The following is an 18657-nucleotide window of genomic DNA, read 5'->3' as shown; positions in this document are numbered from 1 at the left end:
CACACACACACACAACCAGCCTGCCACAACACACACACAACCAGCCCCAACACACACACACACACACACAACCAGCCTGCCACAACACACACACAACAAGCCTGCCACAACACACACACAACCAGCCTGCCACAACACACACACACAACAAGCCTGCTACAACACACACAACCAGCCTGCTACAACACACACACACACACCCAGCCTGCCAACACACACACACACACACAACCAGCCTGCCACAACACACACACAACAAGCCTGCCACAACACACACACACACACAACCAGCCTGCCACAACACACACACACACACCCAGCCTGCCACAACACACACACAACCAGCCTGCCACAACACACACAACCCAGCCTGCCACAACACACACACAACCAGCCTGCCACAAACACACACAACCAGCCTGCCACAACACACACACACAACCAGCCTGCCACAACACACACACAACCAGCCTGCCACATCACACAACCAGCCTGCCACAACACACACACACAACCAGCCTGCCACAACACACACACACAACCAGCCTGCCACAACACACACACAACCAGCCTGCCACAACACACACACAACAAGCCTGCCACAACACACACAACCAGCCTGCACAACACACACACACACACCCAGCCTGCCACAACACACACACACACACACAACCAGCCTGCCACAACACACACACAACAAGCCTGCCACACACACACACACACAACCAGCCTGCCACACACACACAACAAGCCCACAACACACAACCAGCCTACAACACACACACACACACCCAGCCTGCCACAACACACACACACACACAACCAGCCTGCCACAACACACACACAACAAGCCTGCCACAACACACACACAACCAGCCTGCCACAACACACACACACACACCCAGCCTGCCACAACACACAACCAGCCTGCCACACAACACACACACAACCAGCCTGCCACAACACACACACAACCAGCCTGCCACAACACACACACAACCAGCCTGCCACAACACACACACACAACCAGCCTGCCACAACACACACACAACCAGCCTGCCACATCACACACAACCAGCCTGCCACAACACACACACAACCAGCCTGCCACAACACACACACAACCAGCCTGCCACAACACACAACACAACCAGCCTGCCACAACACACACACACAACCAGCCTGCCACACACACACAACCAGCCTGCCACACACACACACCCAGCCTGCCACACACACACACACACACCCAGCCTGCCATAACACACACACACACACCCAGCCTGCCATAACACACACACACACACCCAGCCTGCCACAACACACACACACACACACCCAGCCTGCCACAACACACACACACACACACCCAGCCTGCCACAACACACACACACACACCCAGCCTGCCACAACACACACACCCAGCCTGCCACAACACACACACACACACACCCAGCCTGCCACACACACACACACACCCAGCCTGCCACAACACACACACACACACACCCAGCCTGCCAACACACACACACACCCAGCCTGCCACAACACACACACACACACACCCAGCCTGCCACAACACACACACACACACACCCAGCCTGCCACAACACACACACAAACCCAGCCTGCCACAACACACACACACACAACCAGCCTGCCACAACACACACACACACACACACACAACCAGCCTGCCACACACACACAACCAGCCTGCCACACACACACACACACACAACCAGCCTGCCACAACACACACACAACCAGCCTGCCACAACACACACAACCAGCCTGCCAAAACACACACACACAACCAGCCTGCCACAACACACACACACAACCAGCCTGCCACAACACACACACACACACACACAACCAGCTCACAACACACACAACCAGCCTGCCACAACACACACACAACCAGCCTGCCACAACACACACACACACCCAGCCTGCCACAACACACACACACACACCCAGCCTGCCACAACACACACACACACCCAGCCTGCCACAACACACACACACACCCAGCCTGCCACAACACACACACCCAGCCCACACAACACACACACCCAGCCTGCCAACACACACACACACACCCAGCCTGCCATAACACACACACACACACCCAGCCTGCCACAACACACACACACACACACCCAGCCTGCCAACACACACACACACCCAGCCTGCCATAACACACACCAACCAGCCTGCCCCAACACACACACACACACCCCCAGCCTGCCACAACACACACACACCCAGCTCAGCCAACACACACACACACACACCGAGCCTGCCACAACACACACACACACCCAGCCTGCCACACACACACACACACCCAGCCTGCCACAACACACACACACACCAGCCTGCCACAACACACACACACCCAGCCTCCTGCCAACACACACAACCAGCCTGCCACAACACACACACACACCCAGCCTGCCATAACACACACACACCCAGCCTGCCATAACACACACACACACCCAGCCTGCCACAACACACACACACACCCAGCCTGCCACAACACACACACACACCCAGCCTGCCACAACACACACAACCCAGCCTGCCACAACACACACACAACCAGCCTGCCACAACACACACACACACACCCAGCCTGCCATAACACACACACACACACCAGCCTGCCACAACACACACACACACACCCCAGCCCACAACACACACACACACCCAGCCTGCCACAACACACACACCAGCCTGCCACAACACACACAACCAGCCCCACAACACACACACAACCAGCCTGCCACAACACACACACAACCAACCTGCCACAACACACACACCCAGCCTGCCACAACACACACACACACCCAGCTTGCCACAACACACACACACACACACACACACACACACACACACACACACACACACACACACACCCAGCTTGCAACAACACACACACACACCCCCAGCCTGCCACAACACACACAACCAGCCTGCCACAACACACACACACAACCAGCCTGCCACAACACACACATAAGAACACAAGAATGGAGGAAACTGCAGTGGCCTATTGGCCCATACTGGGCAGTCCCATTTATACCCAACCCCTATAGCTCATATATATCCGTCCAACCTGAATTTAAAGCTACCCAGTGTGTTCGAGTTAAAGATGATGTTTGGTAACTTGTTCCACTCATCCACTACTCTATTTCCAAAGCAGTGTTTATCTATCTCGCACCTAAATCTAAGTTTATCTAATTTAAAACCGTCGCTACGAGTTCGCTCCTAGTTGAAAAATTTAAGTACCTTTGTTATATAACCTCTGTTTAACAGCCTGCCACAACACACAACCTGTATATTACTGTATATATTGAAAAAATAACACTTATTAAAACCATGTTTATTCTACCGACATGTTTCGGTGAATATCTCGCCCTTCTCAACACACAGCTGCTACAGATTAACTGAATCCCAAAAGGAAAATAGACTTTCAATACCTCGGCCAACATCACCTAAACTCTAAGCAGAGTTAGGTCACAAATGAGGGGTGTTACCGCCACAGTAAGATAAACTTGAGAGAGAGAGAGAGGGGTGAGAAGGGGGCAGTGCTGACAACGTGTTTGTTGGTCGTGTCTAATATAAAACAGATGCCCTCGCCTAGGGCTGCGATTGGATGGCGATTGCTCAGTAGTCTACCATCTTGCAGAAGAAACAACACGCTGGTCGAACCCAAGACCCTAAAACGTAAATATAAACTCTAAATAACTTTAATAAGTATATTTATGTACTGTAATTTGATCATATTATACACCTTGTCTCCTGATGTATCAACAGATGTAACATGTGAGTTATACTCAAGATGTTAACAGGCTATGTACTGTATATTGATTGTATTATTCATTCTATGTGTCCTGAGATAACAGCATTTGTTATATGTGAATTGTTCTTTAACAGGTTTTGACCGAATTATATGGTACGCGTCAACGTTGAGGGTTTATTTCTCCTGCAACAGACCAATAACGCTCCTATGAACGTTAACAAGGGGGTTTGTCTTTCTTTAATAAACAAAAATCATCTCATTCAAGAATCTTAGCTCGAATAATCAGACTACCAAATATGACCAACACAACTCCTACACTCTCGTACTATTATAATTATTTGACATTCTCTTAGCTCAATTAGTGTCATGAGTACTGACTTTACCAGCAGCTGGTGGTGGTGGTGAGGCAGGTACAGTAGACACGTCACTGAAAACCGCGAACCGAGGAAACGCACGGTGAAAGGCCAGTACACTTATATACAGAGAAACTCGATATAACTATGTGAGGTATGTGTAGCAAGCGACCACATATCCGGTAAATGGAGATAAAAGAATAAAAATGAAGCAGGATGAACACAGTGGCCTTTAAAAGCTATCCGATTTTTACGTCTGTCCGAGAGAACCGGGAAGACATGAGGCTGAAGTTGGCTTCGGCTTCCGGAAGCCTTTTTTTGGGGGGGTGGGGAGGGGTTGTCTTCGGCTCCGAAACTTTCGATAAGCTTCAGCTGCTTCCAAACTAGAGGCACAGCATCGGATTCGAAGCCACACTGACCATATTTTGGCGTGACAGCTGATCTGATCTCTGACTTTTCTGTTCCCACAATGACCTGACCTAAGAGAACCCAGGGACGTGCAGCAGCCTGAATGACGTCACAGCTGATCCCACCTATTGGTCCGTTCTCAGAATGACCTGACCTGACCCACGGACAAGTACCACCTCTGTCTCCCTGCTCTCTCAGCCCCAGGTGCTGTTGGCTGACCGACACCATCTTTATAAATCTTAAGATCATTCTTACAATGAATTAAGATAAATGAATAAAATCAATGATGATTAATGAATTAAATAAAACAGGGACGAAAAAAAAAATAAAGATAAATTATTAGTATGAGGAATTTTCTTAGTTTGAAGAGTGGAAACTTACCAGAATAATAAGAATATAAGAATAGAGGAAACTGCAGCAGGCCTATTACCATACTGGGCAGTCCTATTTACAATCATCCCCTATTGCTCATAAATCCATCCAACCTATGTTTGAAGCTATCCAGTGTATTCGAGTTAATGATAATATTTGGTAACTTGCTCCACTCGACCACTACTCTATTTCCAAACCAGTGTTTACCTATTTCGCGCCTAAATCTAAATTTGTCTAATTTATAACCATTATTCGCTCCTGGTTGGATAGTTTAAGTACTTTGTAGTGTCACTTTTGTTTAGCCCTAACTTCGATTTATACTCCTCGATCATATTGTCCCTCACTCTACGTCTCTCGAGGGAGTGCAAATTAAGATGCTTTAACCTGTCCCTGTATTTAAGGTTCCTAATGCCCGGGATTAGTCTTGTCATTCTCCTCTGAATTCTTTCTAGGGATTCTATATCCATTCTGTAGTACGGTGACCAGAATTGAACAGCGCAATCCAGGTGAGGTCTCACAAGAGCAAGATACAGTTTAAGGATGACCTCACTTGGATTATGAAGTTCAATTCTGGTCACCGTTTTACAGAATGGATATAGAATCCTTGGAAATCCCGATTCGAAAACAGCTGAAAAGAATGTTAATTGTTTAGTTTGACATGAACGCCCGCTTGTGAAGCCAAGTTGGGAATCATTTATCAACTAATAAAAATAATAATAATAATAATAAACGGTTTATTAATAGTTGCAGCCGGTGGTTGAAAATATACAAACTTACATGTGATTTACAGTAGATATAATGATATGCGTTCAATACATTTACAGGGCTGTACAATACATAAATCAAGAGTTGTTTATTATTTTAACAATAGATGGGATGGTGCTGTTCTTATATCTATTAGTGCGGGCTCTTATGGGCTGAATTTTGTTGTAGTGGCGGATTGCGTGAGGTGGGCGGGGGACTGCCGGTGGCAGGAGGTGGCGATAACGAGCATGGTGCAGTAGTCCACTGCCAAACCTTGCTAGTGCTTGGTGGTGGTGGTCAGTGAGGGATGGCATTTCCAGGGTGGAGAGAGCGTTGTTGTAGCAGGAGTAGTCTGCACCGAGCATGATTCTGCAGGCCTTTTTCTGTACCTTCTTTAGCTGGCGTTGTTGGGTAGAGTTGAGAGAAGACAACCAGGCTGGTGACGCATACGTTAGTTTGGGGAGAATAAAGGCGTTGTAGATAGTCCTCAGCTCTAGCCTGGGTGCCCCAAGTGACCCGAGTCGTCGTAGTGGAGTCAGTATGAGGCTGCCTTGATTGTGTTATTTACATGGGCTTTCCAGTCAAGTTTGTTGTCTATGGTTACACCCAGGAGTTTGGCACACTGCACTAACTGGAGAGGATGGGCACCCACTGTGACTGCTGGAGCTTGCACTGGAGTGGTGGCGGTATTGATGTGCATGACTACGGTTTTGGTGTGGTTGATGGTGACCTTGTTCTCCGTAGTCCATGCCTGTAGCCTGTCCAAGGTGCCTTGTAGCGATGAGTACTCCGGTGAGGTGTTGTCCACTGTAACCCTCACAGTGCAGTCATCCACGTACTTCCACCTGTGAGGAGTATCCGATAGAGCGTCGTTGGGCTTCTCCAGGTGATTTCGAATAAAGTTTGGAATTATTGCTTCCAGTAATTTGCCTACAATTGATGTTAAACTGATCGGACGGTAGTTACAGGATAGTGATCTATCTCCCTTCTTGAAAATCGGTATTACATTCGCTATCCTCCAGGATTCTGGTACTACATCCGTTTTTAAGGACATGTTAAACAAATTTGCTAAGGGCATACTAAACTCTTCCTTACATTCCTTTAATACTCCGGCAAATATCTCATCGAGACCTGGTAACTTATTAAGCTTTAACTTGTCTATTTGCTCACTAACATCGTTACTAGTCACTACTATCTCGCTTAATCTATTTCTTCACTATCTCTGAATATGGTCGGTGCCTTGGGTATCATGATTAAATTTTCGGTGGTGAAAACTCTTGAAAAATATTTATTCAGATTATTGCTCATTACTCTGTCGTTATCAGTTAGCTCGTCGGTATCTAACTGTATTGGTCCAATCTTTTCTCGTGTTTTAGTTTGATACATTTGAAAGAATCCCTTGGGGTTTGACTTCGCCTCTCTTGATACCTTCAGCTCATTATTCCTCGTTGTCTCATCTCGGTCTTAGCCCTACTGGCTAATACCTTATAATAATCTCAGAGGTAAACTTCCTCACGATTTATTCTCCTACCTATAGCCTTCCTTTGTCCAATAATATTCTTTAAATAATTATTTATCTATTTGGGGTCATTGTTGTTTGATCTGAGTTTCCTGTGTGGTATGTTCTGCCATTGTGCCCATACTGGGCAGTCCCATTTACACTCAACCCCTATTGCACATATATCCATCCAACCTATGTTTGAAGCTATCAAGCGTATTCGAGTTAAAGACGATGTTTGGTAACTTGTTCCACTCATCCACTACTCTATTTCCAAACCAATGTTTACCTTTATATCTCGCCTAAATCTAAATTAGTCGAATTTCAATCCATTATGTTACCTCACGTGAGGTCATGTAATTCACCCTTAAACGTGAAAGCCCTTCGCCCAGCTGCCTTTTCAACCTATCAAAGTTTGCCCTACTGAAATCTGGGACTTTAATGGAATTTTCCTTGCGACTGCCAGTAAATTCTAATTTGAATCACACTTCTTTGTGATCGCTGTTCGCAAGTTCGTTCCCTACCTCGACATTCCTAATGAGGTTTTCTCTGTTTGACAGAACTAAATCGAGTATATTATTACCTCGGGTGGGTTCGGCTATATGTTGACTTCTGAAACAGTCCTGAACTGTTTCAAGAAAATCCTTTGTTTCCGAGTTACCCGTTAGGTCGATCCAATCTATTTGGCTAAAGTTAAAGTCGCCTACTATACAGACATTGCAATGACTGGATGCCTTGCGCATTTCATCCCAAATAAGTCGCTCATTAACTCTTTCAAGATTAGTAGGTCTATATATTACTCCTGTGATTAATTTTTCTCTACCATCGATTAATTCTTTCCAAATTTTTTTCTGTATTCAGTTCAGTTTTTATTTCCTTATTTATTTCACACTTCAGATTATCCGACATAGATTGCTACTCAGCCTCCTTTCCTAATCTGCCTATCGGTAAGGAATAATTTGTAACCTGCAATTTGGTATTCAATAGTTCACTCACGTGAGTAAGTTTATCCATGTTTCGGTGAATGCTATTATATCGATTTTTTTCGGTACATACCAACGCCCTGATTTCATCCATTTTGTTTCCCTTACTTCTACTGTTTACGTAGTAGACATTTTAGCAGGTCGTGATCTCAGTCTCCTCTTTGTCACGTTTAGGTTTTAACTCCTTGTCTAATTTAAATTTGTCATCATCCCTAGCACTATTTCTCTGTAGTCTTTCACCTTGTTTACCCGCTCCCACTGCAGTCTCCTCGATTCCCGCGCTTCCCCTAGCTGGACAAACCCCTCTCAGTTAAAGTGCAAAGTAGAAAAAACTCCGTTAAAGTGCAAAATGGGTTGGGTACGGTATTGCAGTCTTATGATATAATAAAAGTAAAATTTTACATGTCATAGAAGTGTTCATAAACTGTAAATAATAAAGAATAAAAAGAATAATCTATTTTATTTTGTATTTGTCCTGGGGGGCTTTTGTCCTACACCCCTGCCTAGCCACACCCTCTACACATACTCAACCACACCTGCGCCTACCCAGTCACACCCTATACCCCTGCCCAGCCACACCCTCTACCCCTACCCAGCCACACCCTGTACACCTACTCGACCACACCCTGTACACCTACTCGACCACACCTGCGCCTGATTAGCCACACCCTCTACCCCTGCCCAACCACACCCTCTACCCCTGCCCAACCACACCCTCTACCCCTGCCCAACCACACCCTCTACACCACTGGTTCCCAAACTGGGGGCCATGGCCCCCCAGCAAAATTTAGGGGGCCATAAGCTGAGGCTATGTACACATAAAAATCCCAAGCCCCACCACACTAGAACAGCCAGTCAGCAGCTGAGCCAGCCAGAGATATGGATTGGGAGAGGGGGGCCATGGATAAGGATCATATATGAAAAGTGGGTAATGATCAGAAAAAGTTTGGGAACCACTGCTCTACACCTACTCAACCACACCCTCTACCCCTGCCCAGCCACACCCTCTACCCCCAGCCCAACCACACCCTGTACACCTATTCGACCACACCTTCTGGCCCTGTCCGCGCAAAGCCTTCTGGCTCTAGAAACTCGAGCCAGTGTGGAGCAGCGTCGTCACGGTAGTAACAACGCCAGCAGAGGAGAGTATCTGTTGCCTCACTCCTTACCACTTTCGCCGTTTCTTTTACCAGCCGGACGACCCGTATGGTGCGACAGGGGCTGGACGACAACAGCAGACGGGTGAACTACAACAAGAGACGGGTGAACTACAACAGGAGACGGGTGAACTACAACAGGAGACGGGTGAACTACAACAGAACACGGATGAACTACAACAGAAGACGGATGAACTACAACAGGAGACGGATGAACTACAACAGGAGACGGGTGAACTACAACAGGAGACGGGTGAACTACAACAGAAGACGGGTGAACTACAACAGGAGACGGGTGAACTACAACAGGAGACGGGTGAACTACAACAGAAGACGGGTGAACTACAACAAGAGACGGGTGAACTACAACAGGAGACGGGTGAATTACAACAGAAGACGGGTGAACTACAACAGGAGACGGGTGAACTACAACAAGAGACGGGTGAATTACAACAGGAGACGGGTGAATTACAACAGAAGACGGATGAACTACAACAGGAGACGGGTGAACTACAACAGAAGACGGACTAACTACAACAGAACACGGATGAGCTACAACAGAACACGGATGAACTACAACAGAACACGGATAAACTACAACAGAACACGGATAAATTACAACAGAACACGGATAAACTACAACAGAACACGGATGAACTACAACAGAACACGGATGAACTACAACAAGAGACGGATGAACTACAACAAGAGACGGAAGAACTACAACAGGAGACGGATGAACTACAACAGGAGACGGATGAACTACAACAGGAGACGGATGACCACAACAGGAGACGGATGACCTACAACAGGAGACGGATGAACTACAACAGGAGACGGATGAACTACAACTGAACTACAACAGGAGACGGATGAACTACAACAGGAGACGGATGAACTACAACAGGAGACGGATGAACTACAACAGGAGACGGATGAACTACAACAGGAGACGGATGAACTACAACAGGAGACGGATGAACTACAACAGGAGACGGATGAACTACAACAGAACACGGATGAGCTACAACAGAACACGGATGAACTACAACAGAACATGGATAAACTACAACAGAACACGGATGAGCTACAACAGGAGACGGATGAGCTACAACAGAAGACGGATGAACTACAACAAGAGACGGATGAACTACAACAGAAGACGGATGAACTACAACAAGAGACGGATGAACTACAACAGGAGACGGATGAACTACAACAGGAGACGGATGAACTACAACAGGAGACGGATGAACTACAACAGGAGACGGATGAACTACAACAGGAGACGGATGAACTACAACAGGAGACGGATGAACTACAACAGGAGACGGATGAACTACAACAGGAGACGGATGAACTACAACAGGAGACGGATGAACTACAACAGGAGACGGATGAACTACAACATGGATGAACAGGAGACGGATGAACTACAACAGAGACGGATGAACTACAACAGAGACGGATGAACAACAGGAGACGGATGAACTACAACAGGAGACGGATGAACTACAACAGGAGACGGATGAACTACAACAGGAGACGGATGAACTACAACAGAACACGGATGAACTACAACAGGAGACGGATGAACTACAACAGGAGACGGATGAACTACAACAGGAGACGGATGAACTACAACAGGAGACGGATGAACTACAACAGAAGACGGATGAACTACAACAGGAGACGGATGAACTACAACAGGAGACGGATGAACTAAAAGACACAGGAGAACAACAACAGAGACACATGTCCCCCACACACACACAGGGTTACTACATAACACAATAGAGTCAAGGTATACATTAAGCCTCTAACAGACTTGAACCAACATTACCGTCTGGGAAAATTTTTTTATACTCCCTGTCTTTTACCTAGCCATTACCTAACGTCTTTATCTTTCTTTTTCACCTAACCATTTTCTCTCATTTCTTATTTTTCTTCTTTCTCTTTTATATCGTCAGGTACACAGTTGTGTCCCTCTAGCTCGGATCCTTCTTTGGTAAGACTGGAGAAAATAAGACTTTTTTGTTTTAGGTAAACAGGTCTTGGCCACGATCATAGATGAAGCCATTAACAAGTAAGGGGGCCGTTCACAGGTAGGGGGCCGTTCACAGGTAGGGGAACCGTTCACAGGTAGGGGAACCGTTCACAGGTAGGGGCAGACCGTTCACAGGTAGAGACCAGGTCGTTCACAGGTAGGGGAACCGTTAGGGGAACCGTTCACAGGTAGGGGCAGACCGTTCACAGGTAGGGCAGACCGTTCACAGGTAGGGGAGCCGTTCACAGGTAGGGGAGCTGTTCACAGGTAGTGGCAGACCGTTCACGGGTAGGGGCGAACCGTTCACAGGTTCACGACCACTTATCTGTAAGCGGCCCCTTCCTAAAACGGCCCCCTTACCTGTAAACGATCCCTTACCTGTAAACGGCAACTTACCTCTGAACGGCCCCCTGACCGTAAACGGTCCCCTACCTTTTAATGGCCTCTACCTGTGACGGTCCGCCCCCACCTGTGAACGGTCCTCCCCAACCTGGGGCGGACCGTTCACAGGTAGAGGCCATTAAAAGGTAGGGGAGCCGTTTACGGACAGGGGGCCGTTCAGAGGTAAGTTGCCGTTTACAGGTAAGGGATCGTTTACAGTTAAGGACCGTTTACAGGTTGGGGCCGTTCACAGGTAAAGGATCGTTTACAGGTAAGGAGCCGTTTTAGGAAGGGGCCGTTTACAGGTAAGGGGCCGTTTACAGGTAATGGGCCGTTTACATGTAGAGGGCCGTTTACGGGTAAGTTGCCCTCTACAGGTAGGGGCCGTTTATAGGTAGGGAGCCGTTTACAGGTAGAGGGCCGTTTACAGGTAGAGGGCCGTTTATAAGTAGAGGGCCGTTTACAGGCAGGGGGGCCGTTTACAGGTAGGAGGTTTACAGGTAGGAGGCCGTTTACAGGTAGGGGGCCGTGTACAGGTACGGGGCCGTGTACAGGTACGGGGCCGTGTACAGGTATGGGGCCGTGTACAGGTAGGCGCCATTAACAGGTAAGTTGCCGTTTACATGCAGGAGGCCCGTTTACAGGTTGGGGGCTCGTTTACAAGTTGGGGGCCCTTTTACAGGTAAGGGGCCCTTTTACAGGTAGGGGGCCCGTTTACAGGTAGGGGGCCCGTTGACAGGTAGGGGCCCGTTTACAGGTAGGGGCCCGTTTACAGGTAGGGGCCCGTTACAGGATGGGGACGTTTACAGGTTGGGGGGACGTTTACAGGTTGGGGGACGTTTACAGGTTGGGGAGGACGTTTACAGGTTGGGGGCCGTTCACAGGAATGACGGTGCAGGAAGCAGAATAAACAGGCCCCGGGAGGTGGTCTTCACTCTCCCTTCGCCTTAATGACAAGGAGCCGGGAGGAGCAGGAGGATGTACAGCCCTTCGTCCACCCGGACCATGTAAACATCTCCTGTGAGATATACCAACACACACACACACACACACACACACACACACACACACGAAAAAAACACCGCCTCCTCCTACCCTTAATGGATACAACAGTGTCCCCGTTAGTGGGTAAAACAATGGACGAATCCCACTTGTATCTGCGAGGGCTCCAGTGTCCAGAGTTAAAGAATGATCTGCCTAACAGCCAGCATAACACTTGACGATAGAAACCGTAACTAAAGCCATGTCTTGTCCAGGCGAAGAACATTTATGAACTTATGAACAGCGAGTCTATAACATGACAAAATTTAATATTACAGTATTATTAACTATGGCATTGCTAGTAACGACACTCGTATAATTTATAACAGCTGTAAAAAGAGATTTTGAGAGACGAGAGGCATAACCATTTGAAGACAATTATGAGGCTATAAAACTTTGTGAGGACGATGATTTAAGCTTGAACACTTTAAAGACGACGATTTAAGCTAAAATCCTTTAAGAACAAGGATTTAAACATCAATATTTATAGGCTTCTCCCTCCTGTGGTAACACCGTAGCAGAGTCTCTGATTATGTGTCAGGTCACACCACAACAATGATCAGCACAGGAATGTGTAAAATAAGGCATGATGCAAGTAACACGTACAGTACTACGCGCGCAAGAAACTCGGCTAACACACAACCACTCTCCTACACCACACTTTACTTACTTTACTTTTAACTTATTCTCTTCATCTTACATTACATTTACTGTATTTTCTTCTACTTTCTTTACTTTTACTTTATCTTACCTTAATTTAATTTCTATATTTCCTCAACACATCTAACTTTGTGTACGTGTTTAAGGGTCAAGTCAGGGATTTAAGAACGAACGAACGAACGCGCGCGCGCGCACGCACTGCCCCTTAAGGCCAGGTTTCTCAAAAAACTAAACCTCAGAGCTTATAGTGAACTAACCGCACTGACCCAACTCCATATTAACTTAAGAACCGGTGTAATACCAGAATCCTGGAGGATAGCGAATGTCATACCGATTTTCAAGAAGGGAGATAGATCACCATACTCTTAGTTTAACATCAATTGTAGGCAAATAACTGGAAGTAATAATTTCAAACTTAATTCGAAATCACCTCAAGAATCACAATTTGATCAATGATTCCCAGAGAGGCCTTACAACCTGGCGTTCATGTCTGACAAATCTATTATGAATCTTTTCAACTGTTTTCGAATCGATGGATGACGGAAACGATCATGATGCGATTTACCTCAATTTTAGCAAAACCTTCGACAGGGTCCCCACGAAAGACTATACATAAAGTAGAGATGTTCTAAACTGAATTAAGGCGTGGTTACAGGACAGGAAACAGTCAGCATTAATGGCACTAAATCGGATTGGGGTAACGTCACTGGTGGAGTACCCCAAGGCTCAGTACTTGGACCATTACTATTTATTACATACGTACATAAACGACATACAGTAGACATATGCGTAGACAGCAACATAAGTAGATTTGCTGACGACACAAAAAAGGTCGTGTAATAATCTGACGAGAACTCCAAAAAACTACAGGAAGATCTAAAAAAAAAATCGCATGGTCTGAAAAATGGCATGTGAATTTAATGCGGACAAATGTAGAGTACTTAGCCTAGGAGATGTAATCAGAGAAGCCAGATATCAGTTGAACAACGTTCATATAGACTCTGTTTATAGAGAAATCCGATTGTGAGAAAGATTTAGGGGTAATGATAAGTAGGAAACTTAAACCAAGATAACAATGTTCCTCTATCAAGGAATAAACAATTGAAATTGAATTGATAACAATGCGCATTTGCTCGAAACAAGGCTAACAAAGTACCTGAGTTCATACAAAGGAGTGTTAGTTACAAGACTAGCTAAGTTATCCTGAAACTACGGGGTATATCTTGCCCCTGTGAGACCTCACTTACAGTAGATTAAGCAGTTCAGTTTTTGGTCACCGTACCACAGAATGGATATCGAATCCATAGAAATCATACAGAGGAGGATGGCAAGACTAATCCCGGGTATTAGGAACCTTGAGTACAGAGACAGATTAAAGCATTTGAAATTGCACTCCCTCGAGAGACGTACAGTGAGGGGCGATATGATTGAGGTGTATAAATGGAAGTCGGGGTTAAACAAAGGTGATATAACAAAGGAACTTAAATTATCCAACTAGAAACGAAATCGTAGCAATGGTTCTAAATTAGACAAATTTAGATTTCGGCGCGAGATAGGTAAACACTGGTTTGGAAATCGAGTAGTGGATGAGTGGAACAAGTTACCAAACATCATCAACTCGAACACGCTGGGTAGCTTCAAATATATTAATATTGATATCGAAACAGTTTATTTAGCCAGGAGAACATAGATACAGTCAAAAAAATAATAATATTAACATGGATCAGCCAATGAGAGCCTTGGCTCTCTTGTAGGCACCTGATATATACTGTACATTTACCTCAAGGAAGAATTATGTAACATTTAGTATCATCTGGAATCGTATACAGTATGGTAGTAATAAGAACATGTCAGAATGTTACCACTGTTATCACTTCAATATTTGTTTTTACATTATAAGTATATACAGAAAACACTGGCGTTGATAAACATAAATATGATGAGGGAGGGAAGCAGTACAACATTGGTTTATTAAGGTGGAACAAGAGGACAGAGCTGTCAGTATTATGTCAAGTTTGTAAATATATTTATTGCAATAGTAATTTCTATCCATTTACATGATAATTTCTGATAAAACGGTTTTGGTGGTACAGTAAAAGCAGGAATATATCGTAGGTATTACAAAAACTATTAATACTTAGACAATAGATATTTTTTTAAGAGGTGATTTAAAGGAAGGGAGCGTAGTCTTTGCTCGGATGGGTGAGGGTAAAATGTTCCACACTTTCACACCATGATATTTTAGGAGGTCTGGGACTGAGAGGAGCGCATGGGGTGGTCTTAGTAGGTATGGGTGTTTTAAGATGTATCTTTGATAATTCCGGAACTGGAAATAATTGTTGTCAAGCAAGTGATTGACAGATTTGTAAACAAATAGGGCACAGCAGTTGGTGTTAATACCATCGAAATTTTTTATTTTTTATTTCGCAAATTGTTCGTCAGTGTGATCAGTTTTTTTCAAGTAGGTCATTGTCCGCACAACTCTATTTTGTGCAGTAAACAGGGGTTGTGTTTTTGAAGAGCCAGAGGCCCCCCAGAGTGTGTGACAGTGTATCAGGTGTTGGTAAACAAGATCATAATAGATTTCTTTCATTGCTGTAAAAGTGAGTGACTGTCGAGTGTGATAAATGATACCGCACTGTTTATTGACTTTACTGTGAATGGCTTGTATGTGGTTTCTCCAGTTAAATTTCTCATCAAAAATAACCCCAAGGAATTTAGTATTTTGTTCGCGCTTGGGGACTCTATTTCCAAGATACAAGGGATCCAAATCTGGGAGTGAGTTTTTCCTTGTGAAAGATTGTGTAGTGTTCACAGCTCTCATCTAGGAATGGAGTTGCTGCCATAGAGATTAATATCGTCTGCAAATGAGTTGTATTTTATGTGCGTGCTGGAGTGGACTATATTGTTTATGTACAACAAAAACAGTAAAGGACCGAGAATGGAGCCTTGGGAGATGCCATACAAAATTGGTGAGGAGTCAAATTGATTATTATTATAGTAGACACACTGCTTCCCATTAGTCGAGACATGAGGTAAAACAACTGTGGGATGAGCCCCTAACGCCGTAATGTTCAAGCTTTTGAAATGAGGATGGTATGGTCGACAGTATCAAATGCCTTCGAGAGGTCCAGGAACATACCGACTGTGAACTGACTGTCTTCAAAAGAGTTTAAGATGTCATTAGTACAGGATAGCAGACCACTCTCAGATAACCTTCTAGCTCTAAATCCAAACTGAAAGTCTGTACTGTAAGGATGTTATTGACACTGCAAAAGGAATTTAGTCTACTACATGCTAGCGCCTCCAATATCTTACTCAAGGCTGGGAGGACTCATATGGGGCGGCAATTCTTGAAAAAGACTTTTGTCCCCAGATTTTTTTATATGCTGGGTGAACTTTAGCAATTTTAGTTTTTCCGGAAAGACACCACTAGTAAAGGAGTTACAAATGTGGAGGAGAACAGGTAGTAATAAGTGGGCTACTTTCTTCATGATGCTCATTAGTATATTGTCGTCGCCTGCTGCTGCATCTTTGGACATTTTTATAGTGGTCAATAATTCATCTGCTGTGACAAGGGATAAGAACAGCTCATTTTGCTGTCTGTTTTACAGGTAGGCTCTAAATTCCTCATTGTGTTTAGGGATGCTCTCCAAGATTTTTGCCAACATTGATAAAATAGTCATTGAAGTGATTGGTAATGAGGGAGGGTTCCGTTACAACTGAATCAATTATCATAAAATCTGAGTGGAGGGCCGAAAGTTGTGTGTTCCTGTTTCTGAATAGAATTGATGATATTCCAGGTTTTCTTACTGTTGCCTGATGCTGACTGGAGCTTATTTGTATAATTGCTACGTCTGGCATTTCTAACTACCCGAGTTACTCTATTTCTGACACTTCGGTAACACCGAAAGTTATGGGTCTTTTTGCAAATTTCCTTTGGAGTTTTTTCTTTTATCATTGCCTTGATTTCACTCGTAATATAGGGTTTGGAGATAGATACAGTTTTCACTGACTTAGTCTTGAAGGGGAAGCACTTATTAAAGCAGGCATTGAAGATGCAAGAGAAGTTGCAGCAGCTCACATTAGGGTTGTCGGAAGCATAGACAAGATCCCACTAAGCGTTCAGTAAGTTGTTTTCAAAAAGGAGCATGTTGTCGGCGCAGTAGTCTCTGTATTTTATTAGGAATCTACTAGACCTTTCAGATCTTGTGACTGATTTATACATGGCAAAAACTGGGAAGTGATCTGAGATATTGTTATAAATAATTCCACTTGCAAGATTGTTAGGAGTGTTGTTAGTCTAGATATGATCTATCACAGTGGCAGAGGTGGCAGTTACTCAAGTGGGTTTGGTTATAGTGTTGAAGAAGAGTTTAGAATGACAGGTAGCAAGAAGGTCTAATACTGAGGTGTCGGTTTCTGATTTTAATAGATCAAGGTTAAAATTTCCTGTAATGAAGCAAAGTTTCCTCTCTGAACTTATGATAGAGATAAGCTCCGAAAATTTATCAAGAAAGTTCCTTACATTAGAGTGGACGGATATAGGAGTGATAGGGGTCGAGTGTAAACTGGACTGCCCAGTATAGGCCAATAGGCCCGCTGCAGTTTCCTCCATTCCTATGTTCTTATCAGTCTTCCCAGATAGTGTAAGACAAGATGTTCACGACCATATGTATTAATAGATCCAGCCGTGACCCAGCACGACCCACCCCGAAAGACTTAAGCAACGTGGCCTTGAAGATGGAAAAACCTGACTGACCCTCAACAAGTTCACGAAAACTGGTCCCTTGAGTCATGTGCAACTGACCAGGGGCTATTATGTCTGACGCATTTCTGGGGTCTGATCCACCTCTGCGGACTAATGCACTCCTGAGGTCTGATACATTCTAGGGTCTGATCCGCCTTTGGGTCTAATGTACTCCTGGGGTCTGACCAGTTCCTCGTTGTTTAAGAGTTTTAACTAATTGAGTCTCGGTGGTGTGGCGGTAAGATTAACTAATTCCAATATTATAAATTAATTTTATTGGAATTATTTAATTTTACCGCCACACCACCCCGTTAAGTACTGTACTGCGGTGTTCCTCAGGACTCAATTAGTTTAAAACTCGGGTTGAAACACGACGACCCTCTTCAAGGGAAGATGTTGTTTAATAATACGGGCGTAAGGCACTCCTGGGGTCTGATGTA

At 45.0% G+C, this 18657-nt stretch overlaps 2 protein-coding genes across 2 annotated transcripts in view; both read left to right on the top strand.

The window, feature by feature from the left end:
* The window catches only part of LOC121858406 (zinc finger protein 853-like), a 34050-nt gene extending 24181 nt beyond the window's left edge, over positions 1-9869 (top strand). The window contains exon 3 of the mRNA XM_042354851.1: positions 9375-9869. Within this exon, the coding sequence (XP_042210785.1) occupies positions 9375-9869 (495 nt within the window). The remainder of the gene's footprint in view (positions 1-9374) is intronic.
* Positions 9870-9974: 105 nt separating this feature from the next.
* Positions 9975-11135, top strand: LOC121858404 (interaptin-like; the record flags this gene model as incomplete). The annotated part of the gene is made up of 3 exons (XM_042354850.1): positions 9975-10117; positions 10191-10747; positions 10816-11135. Coding segments are annotated over 3 exons (1020 nt in total), but the record flags the coding sequence as incomplete, so codon positions are not given.
* Positions 11136-18657: the final 7522 nt, after the last annotated feature.

This window comes from Homarus americanus, unplaced genomic scaffold (assembly GCF_018991925.1).
Source record: "Homarus americanus isolate GMGI-L3 unplaced genomic scaffold, GMGI_Hamer_2.0 scaffold57980, whole genome shotgun sequence".
Classification (NCBI taxonomy): domain Eukaryota; kingdom Metazoa; phylum Arthropoda; class Malacostraca; order Decapoda; family Nephropidae; genus Homarus; species Homarus americanus.
Note: the sequence above shows the minus strand (reverse complement) of the source record. Positions and strands in the feature narration are given on the sequence as shown.